Below are 13,261 nucleotides of genomic sequence, written 5' to 3'. Positions count from 1 at the left end.
AATTAACTGAATAACTCTGTGATTTCCAACCAAAAATTGCACACTTCCGGATTCAAATGGACTCCCGTTTATTATTTTGTTTGCTTATAAACATGTCTATTCCAAAAGCAGCGCTGCACGTGTTATTAGAACTTGTCTAAAACCTGTTTCCAAGCCTGGTCCTTTGGCAGAGTTCTTTCCCTTATTTTGGCACATGATGACAGCATGCTTACTCCCATTTCACTTTTACTGAAGGTGGAATTTAGCAGAAATACCTGACCTGGGATGTTCTGCAGTTAAACTTAATCCATCAGCTCTGAGCTTATTTGTCTAAGATTCATATAATCTTGATTCAATTCCTATCTCCTCCACAGTCCCCAATTCCTATCTCCTCCACAGTCCCCAGACTCATGTCTGACAGATTACTTGAGCCACATCTCAGATCCATTTCACCAAAAAGACTGTAAGAATGTTTTACTCTCCACAAGTCATTACGCAAATAAATGATTAAATCCTTACGAGATGTATTCCTATCCAAGAGGTCAGTTAGCTGGTACATTTGGGGCTAACATATAATTCCAACATCTAATAAAAGAATAAGGTGTCATGGAGGTGTTCAAGGCCAGGTTGGATGCAGCCGTGGGCAGCCTGGTCTAGTATTAGATATGGAGGTTGGTGGCCCTGCCTGTGGCAGGGGGTTGGGACTTGATGATCCTTGGGGTCCTGTCCAATCCATGCCATTCTGTGATTCTATGCCTCTCCTGTCTCTTTTCTAAACATCACAAATAATTTCGATCAAGTCATTTCATTCAAATACTGGATTAAATTCTGATTCAGTGATCTGCTTCAAACTGATTTCTCCAACACAAATCTAAGCAGATTTTTAGTTTTAATAAAATTTAAGAGAAACCGGAGTGCACACACGGAGAGACGCTATGAGATAAAAGCAATGTTGAGGAAAAACAAGCCTCTGGCAGAATTGTGTAACCACCACTAGAATATGTGGTACTTACTGTCAGATATTAGTCACACCTGGGTCCTACATTATGATCATTCAGGGTGAGATGAAGATCTAAATAGATGTAATTCTGTATAGTCATCTTTAAAGACCTATCTCCTTGGAGCAGTTACCTGAAATTATTTGTTGGAAAGAACACGATAGGATCGTCATTCTTTGTCAACTGTCTTGACTTTAGGGAGCCAGGAAATATATTTTTAGGTATGAAATACCTGCTGATACTAATAATACTAATACTAATAATTACTTCATAAAGGAGGAATATACAGGTTTGTGTTTCAGTCTAGTTGCCTTAAGGGAACTGCATGTTGGATGGTCTCTTTATGATAAACTATGGCTTAGTCAGCATTTGAGCAAGGTAATGAATCCATGGGACTTCTTCTTTGTCCTTTTTCAGAGCTCTGACATAGTCATTCACAGAGGTCAGAAATCCACCCTGCCTTGCTCAGCGTTTCCAAGTATTGCGCTACATAAGCTAAAATTAGTTTGAATACCTTCTCAATGCTGACTCACTTAAAAAAACGGAGTATGATTTTTGCGATGCTGAGTCATGGGAATTGTATCATACTCTTGAGACAGATCTATCCAGTTAATCGGGACAAACAGAAAGATGTCCAGGCTACTCCACAAAAAGCTAATCCTGGGAGAATGATTTTATGCTAGGAGACGGATGTTGTAAATAAACAGCCAGGACTAGAAGGAAAACAGCATCAATTTCCTACTTGACCAGCACTGGCGTTTTTTTTTCCAGTTCTTTTAAGTAAAGTCATTTATGGATGATACTCTTTGTCTTTACATGTCTTCTGTTCTACCAAAGCTGCCATGGCTGGAATAATTTTTTTTATTTTTATCCCCCAGATAGCAACAATTTGCACAGGTTATTCATGAATTTCCACTTAGGAACAGCCCTAATCTTTGTACAATTTGTTTCTTGCCTCACTGCTTGTAATCTACACAGCAAATTCTGCTTATATACTTTGCATCCATCTTTTTTTTTCTTTTTTCTTTTTTTCCAATTCAGATCCATTTGAATTAAATGAATAAGCTCCATTCCTTACAGTTACTTTTTGAAATATCAGTGGTATCTCACACAGAGGATTTCATTTTTGGCCCCCCAGTTCCATTGGTGCAATGTCTGTAATCATATTTTGTAAGTTGCTAAAATTAACTTTATCAATTATACTTACTGGAATTTGGACTATCAAATAGACTGATTCTTAACATTTCCTTATTCCATTTTTTCTTTGCACTCATTGTTTGTTATGGCATCATTTGTAAACGTCATCTTAACCTTACAGAAAATTCAGACAATCCAAATCATATTATTTTTTTATTTCTTTGCTGAGTTGAACAGCTCCCTGTTGTTATAAAAACCTTCCTCACAGAAAGCTGCCCTCAGTGTCCTAGAATGGGAGCAGTACATTCTGCAACCTAAATTTATTTCATGCTTTTAAAACACTGAACTGATATCTCTAGAGGATGAAGTCTGTTGCTGACACATCAGAGCAAAAAAACAGAAGAATCTTCCCATGGCAACTTGCCTTGAAGCTGTCTTTGAGTGACCACCTCCAGGGGTGAAAGAGCATTTCAACTTCTGTGGCTCATTCACTCCCGCAGCTCTCTGTTGAGGCTTCTAATAAAATAATACAACTGTAATGCTGTTTTTGCATATCTAACACCACTCGAGTACAGTAGACAGGTCACTGAACACCCATCATGAGGCAATGACTTCCAGTTGGTTATTGTATTTCTAAATGTCAGATTTTATCCTTAAAAACCTTAACTGTGTAGAGGTCCAGAACAGAATAAATTCTCTCTCTGCAGATCACCACAGGAACTCAGACATCACATACTTACCATGTACATTAGCTTTCATTAGTTCATTTCAGCCCCTGCTGAACAAATCCCTTCCTACTGGTTCTCAGTCAGATTCAGTTACATCTGGTTTTATCAGTGACCCTTTGTATCTTCAACTAACAGATAAAGACATTTCCATCTGTCTTTGGATTACGCACTACCTTATTCCTCCTCCCGATTTAAGGTTCTGCTGATTGCCTTGAGTCTTTAAATTTTTTCACATCATTAAGATCTAACTAAACTTTCTGCTTAGCAGATACAGTCACAATGCTCGGCAAAGACAAAAGGTAAAACTATTAAAGGAACATTATCAAAATAGCCAATTTTTTTCCCACAGCAATTATTTATTGAATTTAACTTAACCTTTTCCACATTCCTATTTCTGTTTCCCCCTAATTGACTTTGACTTGACTATCACTTGTTGTTTACTTCATATTTTTGTGCCTTTGTCTATAGCAAAAAAGACCCTTGCCCATCTGAAAGTTTCACCCAAACCACAGCAAACATATGCAGTGCACATAAATCTTCTGGGTTTCTGATCTTGCTGAAGGCATAGAATTCATCTCAGTTTCACTAAAAACAGATGAATTTTAAGTGAGCCTCAAAGATTTTCAGTTATGCACTGAAAACAGTTAGATACATGGTATATAATGCACAGCAAAAACCATTCCTTTCAACTGAGTTTCACTATGATGAAACTAAATACTAATCTCATGGCAAAAAGATGTATATGGGAACCTGAAGATTGAACCTGGTGAACTAAACTGAACAGAAATTTGAGTCTCCGGCAATAACAAATACCATAGCATCTGCAAATCTAAATAATGAAACTATGCCTAAAATTTACTTCCTTACATAGAGGACTTGTGTTATATTTCTACTAGTAAGATTTTTTTGCTTGTTTAACTCACATTCTGCATTGACAAGGGCTGATCTCTGTTCTTTTTCTGGAGCTGTCATGTTATCAGTCTAGTTGAGTGTATTTTAGATTTAAACTACTCAATTTTCAGTTACTCAGGTACACCAGCTACTGCCACGGTGAAATTGTTCATTTATGAAAAGAGATGCTAAACTGCTGAACTTCATGTTTGTTTTGAAACTGCCTTTTAATCCATTTTAAAGCCTCATCCAGATCTTGAAGAACAAACAAGCAAAGGAGCTGGAGCCTATCATGATTAATTACTGCGGAAATCAGTCGCAGCCTAAACATTTAGTGAATGCTTAATCCCTGTTACTGTTTGCACTGTATAAGTGTAAAAGCCGGCTCTGTGGAAAAAATAGATACTATTTTTATTATCATTGTCTTTTTTTTTTTTTTTTTTTTTTTTCTTCAGCAAGTGCTTCCTTGGGAAAAAAACACACAGTAAAAAACAGAAATCAGACTTTGTGGTGCATGTGCACAAGGATAGGGTTGCTAACAGATGAAACAATTTAGCATAGGAAAAAACATAGAGATAGGCAAACACACAGGAGGTTTATTTCATATACACAAGCCAACTAGGGCAGTCAGCACGTGCAGAGCACCAGAACTGTGTGGGGGAGCAGCAGAAGGTGATGCTAGGAGGAGGTATGGCACAGTGCATGACAAAGGGTACAGCAAATAATCCAGTGTCAGCTCATTTTATTTGGTGAAAGTCTGTCTCATCTATCCAGTGTCCACTTTGCATTTACTCTTGCCACATGTAGAAGTTCTTTTCTTAGCATGTTGGTGAAAGTGAATATGCTTTCGGCACATGCTAGTTTATAGCAATCAACTAATGCTTATATCAAATGGTTTCGATCAACAACTTTGTTAGAGCAACTCCAAAAATAAAAGAAGTTCTGTGTGATTTTTCACTCACTGTTGTTGACTTCTCTTTGTCCTAACTTCCAAGAAATGCTAAAAAGATGGATGGAAAGGTAGTCAAAAAGCCACATTTGGTGAATGACATTTAACACCAAATTCTTATATCCTTTGGGTACTTATCCATCTCACAGTAATGGCAGTAGTCCCTGCACGTAAGGAAAAAAAACTCGAGAGATCATCGCCTCTTAAACATTGCATTTTTTAAAGCACAAAATCAAATTGTTCAAACTCACATGCCACAGCTCTGCCCTGTGGACACGCTACAATATTAGACCATTTTATGAACGTGTGACCTTTTCTTCCCAGGGGCTTCTCCACAACCACTTCGTAATCAAGTAGTAGACATTTTGCTTTACAGGGCAGCAGACATTTTGCTTTACAGGGCAGCAGAAGGATGGTATACAACATGAAAGATTTTTTAAAAGATGAAATCTCTCAGATTACATCTTGCTTATGAATAAATACAGCTTACAGACAGAAGTATTAATCTTTATGCCACTTCACAGCACCTTATGGCATTTAAGCAAGTCTCAGTTTGAAGTTGTGATCTAACTTCTTTAGTTTTGAATAAGTACTGTCATCAGAGAAGCCCTAAAGCACCAGAAAACATTCTTCTGTTGCTTCTACAGACATCTGAATTTCTCTAGAAGATAGTCACCCACTGTGTACAACATTGTTGAAACAACTGTAGGAGGCGTATATTCCAATCGTAAGTATACTCCCAAGGTACTACCAGTGCACGTCTGCAATAGTAGAAGCCAAATTCAAACACCAAGATACACAAATGTTTGCACATTTGCTTTTTTCTGAGAAGTTTAATAACCATTTACTCACATGACTTCCTATTTGCTCGTGACCGCTTCCTCTCTCTAGGCACCGCTCGCTGGCTTGGCACTTGGGTGGCGGACTTTACAATGCGATCCATTATCTCATCTGCTGCATCATCCGTTGCATTAGGTGAATCATCATTGCCAGCATTCCATGAACCGATACGGCCTGGAAAAGTCCAGCAAATAAATTGAGGGAAAAGACAAGAAGAGCCTCTTGCGTCACTTTGGTTTTGCAATTGGCTTTCTGGAGAATTGAAGCAGGCAGCTCAGTCACTGCTACTTCAAACTGGCCAAAGGAGAAGAATCTGCCTAATGGAGAATATTTTAAAATAATAACCTAGACTCTCTGCTGTATCAGCAAAGAACGGAGAGCTCAAATGCAATTACAACTCTCTACTCCTTTTAGTCTCAGAGTCTTATTCATGACCATACAATTGGCAAATGTCTGCTACAGACTGTTTAAGAGCTGAGAATTGCTGGAGTGTTGTGTGGCCATGTCTGTCTCTGCTCCAATTACACAGAGACTAGAGGACAGGACATACGTTAAGAAACTGATTCAAATTACCAGGACAGGTCCTTTTTACCAAAAGGAGGGAACAATCTCTTTCAAAACATCTGTATCATAGGATGCAGAAAGGGGAAAAACATAGAGTTTGACATATCTATCTGTCCTTTTCACAAGAGACAATCCACGTCCTCAGTACATATGTGTCCTGGCACAACAGCACATACTCTGCTGTGAGCAGACAAGCAAGAGTCATTGGCAAGCTGAAAAGCTAAATAAGCAATTTTGGTTAAAGCCACAAATAGAAAGCCATGTCTTTGAACCCAAGGATCTGGCACTCCTTACTCCACAAAGCTGTGTCAGACACATCTTTTGGTTCCTTCACAACAGACTACTGTTCCACGTGCTTTTTCTTTTTTGAATAATTTGAAGGCTAGTATGTAGTGAGAACACTGACAGCAAGCTTTGCAAAGGAGTGGGTGTGTTAGAATTGCGAACAGCTAGAAGTCACTGGCAAGACTACTCCATATCACATTTCTGATGTCAATAAACAACAGCTTTGATTAGCACTTTGTTCTGCTGCTTTTCTCCTGGCTCTCATCAAGAGCATTTCCATTACGATAGTGCTCCTGACAAGCTTCTGTCTGGCTTACCCTTCCTCTGCCTCTGCTATTCTTCAGGGGAACACAAGCTGACTCTCATTATCAGGATGCACTGCTCGTTAGCAGTCAATGGATTACTTCAGCTGTTCTGCTTGTGCAGAGCAGCTTGAATTATTTCATCTTTTTACTTTAGCTAGTTGGCTTGCTTTTGGAACTGGAGCAGTGAAACCTCCTAATTAAACGGAATCAGGGTTTAAAACCTTAATTAACTAAATGCATGCACATAGTGGTGCTCTGGATATGGTATTAGTGGCACCAAAAAGAAGGAGGTAAATGTAAGATATCTAGATATAAGGGAAAAGAAATATGAAAACAGAAAACTATGAACTTAAATGTTGGTGTATTCCCCTTTACTTCAATAGCATCTCCCAAGTAGCATTTATAGCAGGGCATAAGGCGGAGACAAAAGAAAACAAACTGGTCATCTCACTCTCTGCAAAATGATTTAGCAACAAGGAAGTGGTTTAGTGTCTGCTCTTCTGAAGAGGTATACTGGTGAATCACGTCTTGGACAAAAAGCAAAGGTACCTTATTGCCAAGAATAGTTGTATCAGTGAACTCTTCCATCAGAGTATCAGGTGTTGGAAACAAAGGATTGGGTCAGGTTTTCACTTCCTCTGTGTCAGCTTTCAGAAGTCACCTATGCTGACACTAAAAACAGCATAGCACTGTGGACCTCAGAGAAGGGACAGCAAGGAGGTGCAGGACAGTCCACAGCAGTTTTTTATGGCCCTAGGCCCCACTTAATCCAGTAGCTCTGCCACTTATCAAAGATCCTCGTGTCTTTTTCTTGCCCCTTTTTTCTCTCCTATCATTCATAAAATGCTACACGGCCCCTTCTCTTCAATTTGAGTTGCTGCTTTCTATTGCTTCTGTTCACCAGGAGAAAACCACACCATGTATATCTCATTTTGGTTTCACAATGAAAACAGGAATAGAAATTGGAGTGTGAGTAAGCAGTAAAACTGACGAGGCAGAGGCAAGTACTTTGCTGCTCTGTGCTCACACTACTCTCCAGCACTACTTTGGCTGTATGCTTATGCTCCAAACCGCCACCTCAAAGTGTGCAAATAGCACTGTTGTTTTCAACTCCCTTTCTGACTCTTTCTGCCATCTTTTCACCCATGCTTAGGCCACCCTGCAGCTGCAGTGCCATGCAGGAAGGTGGCTAACAGGAAGCTGCCAGCACTTACCCCGGCTGACCCGGCTGCGAGTGCGAACCCCCAGCGTCGTGGTGCTCTCTCCACTGACAGAGGAGGTCTTCAGCACAGCCTTCATGTTCTCGTGCTCTGCGGCATCCTCGGCGTACTGTAGGCCCTGGGGCTGGACTGGGGAGGAGGGTGAGGTGCTGGAGAACTTTCCGGACTGTGGAAGGAAAGCAGATTTGTTTTTTTAACCAAAAAGAGTACAGACAACAGGTCAGTGTCCAGGCGATGAGTTGTAAGAGGGGAAGCCTAAATCCTTGTTGTTGCAGATCACAGAATGGTTTGAGTTGGAAGGGACCCTTTTAAGGTCATCTAGTCCAACTCCTCTGCAAACTAGAGACAGCTAGATCAAGGTGCTCAGAACCCCCTCCAGCCTGACCTTGAGTGTCTCCAGGGACATGGCATCCACTACCTCTCCCAGCAACCTGTTGCAGAGCCTCAGCCATCCTTATCATAAAAAACCTTATTGTAGTTTGAAATGACCTCCCCTTGTCTTACCACAACAGACCCTGCTGAAGAGTTTGTCCCCTTCTGTCCCCTTCTCTCCTATAGCCCCTGATGTGGTTTTGTCCTTTACCATAACCTTTCACTATCAAGGCAGGATTGTCAGAGTGAGCTGGGAGCACAAGGGTCTCTGGTCTGCCTCTCTGTAGTGCTACACAGAGAACTCTCATTGCTCAAAAACACTGATATGTGCAGTAAACTTAAAATACATTGCCAGTAATGCTGAAAAAATCCCCAGTCCACAGACACCCAGCCAAATTATTTCATGGCCAAAACACAAAAATTGCTGTCAGCAGTTAGGAGAACAAACAAAACCTTAGAGAGATTTTGGAATCTGCCCTCTGCTTGCCCAGCCCACCCGTGACTTCGCTGTCACCACAACAACGTTAACAACAGCAGCTGGATTAGCTACACACAACAGCTCCATCAGCCACTAAAAGCAGCCCTCCAAAAATGCAGCCAGGTGACCAACAGCAAGAATGGAGGCTTTCAGAGGAGAACAGGGGCTTGCATCACTGTGCACTGGAAGCAGAAGCACTAGGCTGCTCTCCTCCTCCAGCTTCTGCCTGAAAAAGGCTGCAACAGTGGTAATCACTCCATCATTCTCATCTACAGAAAGACTACAGCATATCCAAAATACAGTCCTAGCCACAGAAACAGGCTCTCATCAGCAAACAGACATCAATAGATAATAATGCCCCTTGCTGCTTTTAGTCCTATCAGTTTTCAGAAACTGAAATATGTTTTCTTTTTCCTTTTAATCTTTCTTATTCCTTCAGATCCAGCACAGATAAAAAGGAAGGTGTGCTGCATTCTGTTCCTCCTCTGCATACTAAACAACATTACTTATTAACTTGACGGTATCAAGCCAGTCAGCTACAGCAATGCAGACCTCAGAGCCTTTCCTTCGGAGAACAGTAAATTGGAAGAAAAGGCTGAGCCCTACTTTCAAAGCTTTGATCGAGTCCCCTGGGCTGTTAGGCTGCAAACTGAAAATATTTCATCTGGAAACCACCAACAGGATCATTCTATTCTAACATAATGACTTCTCAGGGTAGGACAGCAAGCTGAATAGCAAAACAATAATCCCTACAAGGCACTAAGCTAAATATAACAGTGTGATATTTATTTTTAATACTGAGAAGCTTGTTTTGTTTTTAAAGTACTAGCTTGGAATATTTTGATGTTGAAGATGTGCAAGTGCTAGAATATCACGTGCAATTAATAGACAAAAAAAAATTAGAGAGAAACTTTTATGAAAGTACATGCAGTTTTGCATTTAAGAATACTCACTTCTATACAATTGGTGGTAAATCTAATCAATACTGCCTTAGGAAAAGTAAAATGATAATGACTTCAGATACCCATTAGTATTCACACATGTTAGTTAAACTCTGGCATAAAAAGTCTATTTCTGTAATTTTCTTTCTGCAGCCCAATCTATACAGCATAAGCCAACACTAGGGAGAGGCTACGTAGCCAGGAGGTTTAATTTAACTTCTTAAATTGGTGTAGATTGATGCCCAAGCCTCAGCCTCTTGAGCAAATAAGTGATATTTTGAAACACTGAGCTTTAAGCCATGTTGTTTATGTTCAGAGCCTGATGCTGAACAAAAAATGCATCGCACAATAGATGCTCTGCAAAGCAATAAACTGATTTATTATGAATATAACTAGTACTTTATAGTTCTTGAATTATTTATTCACTCCTTGATTCATTTTTAACATCATCTTTGGGAGGAATTAAGGATAAATGTATAAACTATGCCATAGCCAGCCTCTATGGTGAATCATTTATCTTGTTCACATTTCATATGGCAAAGATAACCATTAAAATTTACTTTGCATCCCTATATCCCGATGATTTTAAACAATTTATAAAATAGGAATATTTGAACGCACACAGCTTAATAATGATTATGAAATTATCATGGAAATCCTTAACGCAAATAAACGGATGATCCTTACAACATTTAGATTACTGACTACTTTGCAGTTTAGCAGACAGATGCTAAAAGAAAACAAATGATGAAACTTTAAATTATTAAGTCCTCAGATCAAACCAGTCTCAATCATTATCAATAGGGATATCCCTATTCAAGAGAACAGGTATGCATATGGTTAAAGCTGACTGCAAAAATGCACTCTTATGATAAGAGCCAAAAAGCTATGAGGAAAATGTCATGGTTCATAGTTCCAGTTGAACAGATGAGTTGAGCAGTCCGTAATATCTGAGTTAGAAGTTAGATGTCACAGCACACAGGGGACATGGGAATGACATGCTCTTTCAAAGAACCATACCTCAGTGTCCTCTTCTTCATCAGTCTGCCACCGGAGACAAAGGACAGGGCAGAGAAGGACAAACAGGAAGATTTAGGAAGGACAGCATGGTCAAACCATGACAAAGTAAGATGTAACCATGGTACTGTTTATACAATTATAGGAGGCCGTAAAAATACGAAACATATAAGGAATTCATTCCTTAGACAATCGACTGGCTAATGTCTTTCAATTAATGCAACACACTCGTACTATAAACAGAACAGACTGTCACTGTCAGTAGGATAAGATTTCCTGTTTTTTCTTAGAGAATGTATGAACTGAAATTATTCCTAAGCCATCATATTTCTCTCTCTCCCTTGAGTCATACCGTTGCTCGCCCATTTTTACCTTGAGGAAACAGAGCACTAGGAAGGACACTCTTTTTTTCCAGCTCTGTTCAGAGCACAGAGGACCTGCTTGCTTTTTCCCAGTGCAGAGGTCGGTTTCTTGGCAATTCCCTATTCTCTACACTTCAGTGCTTGCTTTAAATCCTTTTAAGCTGTTTTTTTTTTTTTTTTTTTCAACTTCAAGTTCCAATTGAACGGAGCACTAAAATCAAGTGCTAAGTAGTCTTTGTTTAAAGTTCTTCAGTAGCTGCCTGATACCAGATCCTGGGAATTACAGAGATGTAATTATCCTTTGCCATTCAGGGCTTTCTCTCTCCGTGACAGCAGGCATGTAGAACTATTCGGACAGTTACACTACATAAAAGATAATGGGCATGTCAAAATATTATGGTACATGGAGTGTTCTTGAATCTGGAAGTTTACAGGGAATTAACAAATATTTTTCTTTACTGTGATGTAAAAAAAAAAAACCACTTAGATGGTTCCACAAGTAAAACAGTCTTTCCTAACCCTATCTCAGCTGCTTGTTTCCATAATTTTCATTTAGACCTAGAAATATGATGCACCTTTTTAACCTGTGGGTTTTATTTTGTTTCTTTAAAAGAAGCATTCCACCAATTTTCTTCCCTCCTTTGTGTTACTAATACATATTTTTGACCTTATCTCCATCTCAAATATGATTTCTGTCTGGGATTGATACATTCTGTTCCAGCAACATTCATCATTAAAAGTGAAAGCCTGATTTACTTTGGCCCTCAGCTTAGTTTCAGCACAATCTCCATAAGAAGATTAGCTGTGAGAGTGCTGTGCAGCATATTAACATTACTTTTTAAGGGTATGTTTTATTCAAAGCATGAGATGCCTATTTTGCTAAGGACACAGTGGCACTGACAGTTAGACAAGCAGATATTTTGCAGAGGGACCTTGGCAGGTATGTTCCCTATGCATTATGAAAGGATCCATTTATTTTTTCCAGCCCCTGTGGGGGTGGGGGGGGGAGGGGAGAGGGTAGGGAGTCACACAGTAAAGCAATCCATCTGAAGAAGGCCACTTCACTTTTTGGCATGAATTAGAAACAGAAAGGAGAAGAACGGGAAGCAAGAACATGCTTGTGTTCTAATCCATGTGTAAACCTACCTAATAAATAATAAGCAGGGGGAGAGCAAATTAAGCTAAAAAACATGCAGAAGGCACTGAAGGAAAGGTGCAAGAGCAGAATACATACATTACAAAGAATGTGCTCCAGACCAAAATGAATTATGTTATCTCAAGCCAGATTTTTACAGGGAAAGTCCCAGCTGCTGGCTTTCCTGCCTGTTTAGTATAGCTAGAAGGGATTTATTTGCAAAGGACTTATGTTAAGGGCAATGTACTCCTCCCATCCCTAGTTTCAGGGCATTCCATTCTCATCCTCACACCTCCAACCACTGCTTGATATCCAAAGCTGCTCAGGAGTTCATGGTCCCCTTCATGTTTCCATGTCTGGAGAACCATTTGCCCCTAGTAAATACTGACAACAGGAACAAAGCAAAATGAATGAACTCAACTTTAGTTTCAGGAAGGCAATCCGCTCTCATTCAGCTGTGCACGTTCTACCTTTCCTTCCATCTTCACTTCATTATTATACATACACTGAGAAATGTTAATAAACTGGGACAATTCTGACAAATGTAATATTACCAAAAAGCAACGGAACAAGGTATAAATTTTAAGAAAAAAAGGTTGCTTGATTCTTCTGTCATCCACCACAGGATGTTACAAGAGAGTCTGTGGATATCTTCCCCCTTCCTTCTTTACCCCCTCTCTCCTTCCCTCCCCCCATTTTTCCTCTAGGCTAGCATTTGTGTGTGGTGGATTTACCATTGAAAAATACTTCTACTGCATAGTAATTTTGGAATTGAGGCTCTTAAGCATCATAAAAAGCAGAAATTCATAAACCTGGGAGACAGGTGCTTATATCACCTACTATTACTAAAAATCATTAAAAAGCAAAGACTCATATCTGTAATTCCATTTCTTCTCTCTTTTGCTCACTTATTATTTCTAGTGTGCCTGAACTGAGTGACTGCCATCACTGGCTGAAGTCAGATACAAGTGACATAAAGCAGGCAGTTTTCCTGTGAAACTGTGACAACTTGCTGTTCTTCTCTTTTCCCCTCTCCTTGTTCTCCTTCTCTCTCCTGCAG

The 13,261-nt window shown here is 39.6% G+C and overlaps 1 protein-coding gene across 15 annotated transcripts in view; it reads right to left on the bottom strand.

Annotated features, from left to right (window-relative positions):
- The window catches only part of FHOD3 (formin homology 2 domain containing 3), a 370,010-nt gene that overhangs the window by 13,801 nt on the left and 342,948 nt on the right, over positions 1–13,261 (bottom strand). For 9 of the 15 annotated variants that reach the window (XM_015282358.4, XM_040695609.2, XM_040695606.2 and 6 more), the window contains 3 exons: positions 10,708–10,731; positions 7,891–8,062; positions 5,535–5,696 (listed from right to left, as the gene is read on the bottom strand). In XM_015282358.4, coding sequence (XP_015137844.1) covers positions 5,535–5,696; positions 7,891–8,062; positions 10,708–10,731 — 358 coding nt within the window. Of the gene's footprint in view, positions 1–4,695; positions 4,847–5,534; positions 5,697–7,890; positions 8,063–10,707; positions 10,732–13,261 lie in introns of those variants that run through there. The other 6 variants (XM_040695604.2, XM_040695614.2, XM_015282359.4 and 3 more) reach the window with 3 other exon arrangements.

The sequence above is a fragment of the Gallus gallus genome, chromosome 2 (assembly GCF_016699485.2).
Source record: "Gallus gallus isolate bGalGal1 chromosome 2, bGalGal1.mat.broiler.GRCg7b, whole genome shotgun sequence".
NCBI lineage: Eukaryota > Metazoa > Chordata > Aves > Galliformes > Phasianidae > Gallus > Gallus gallus.
Note: the sequence above shows the minus strand (reverse complement) of the source record. Positions and strands in the feature narration are given on the sequence as shown.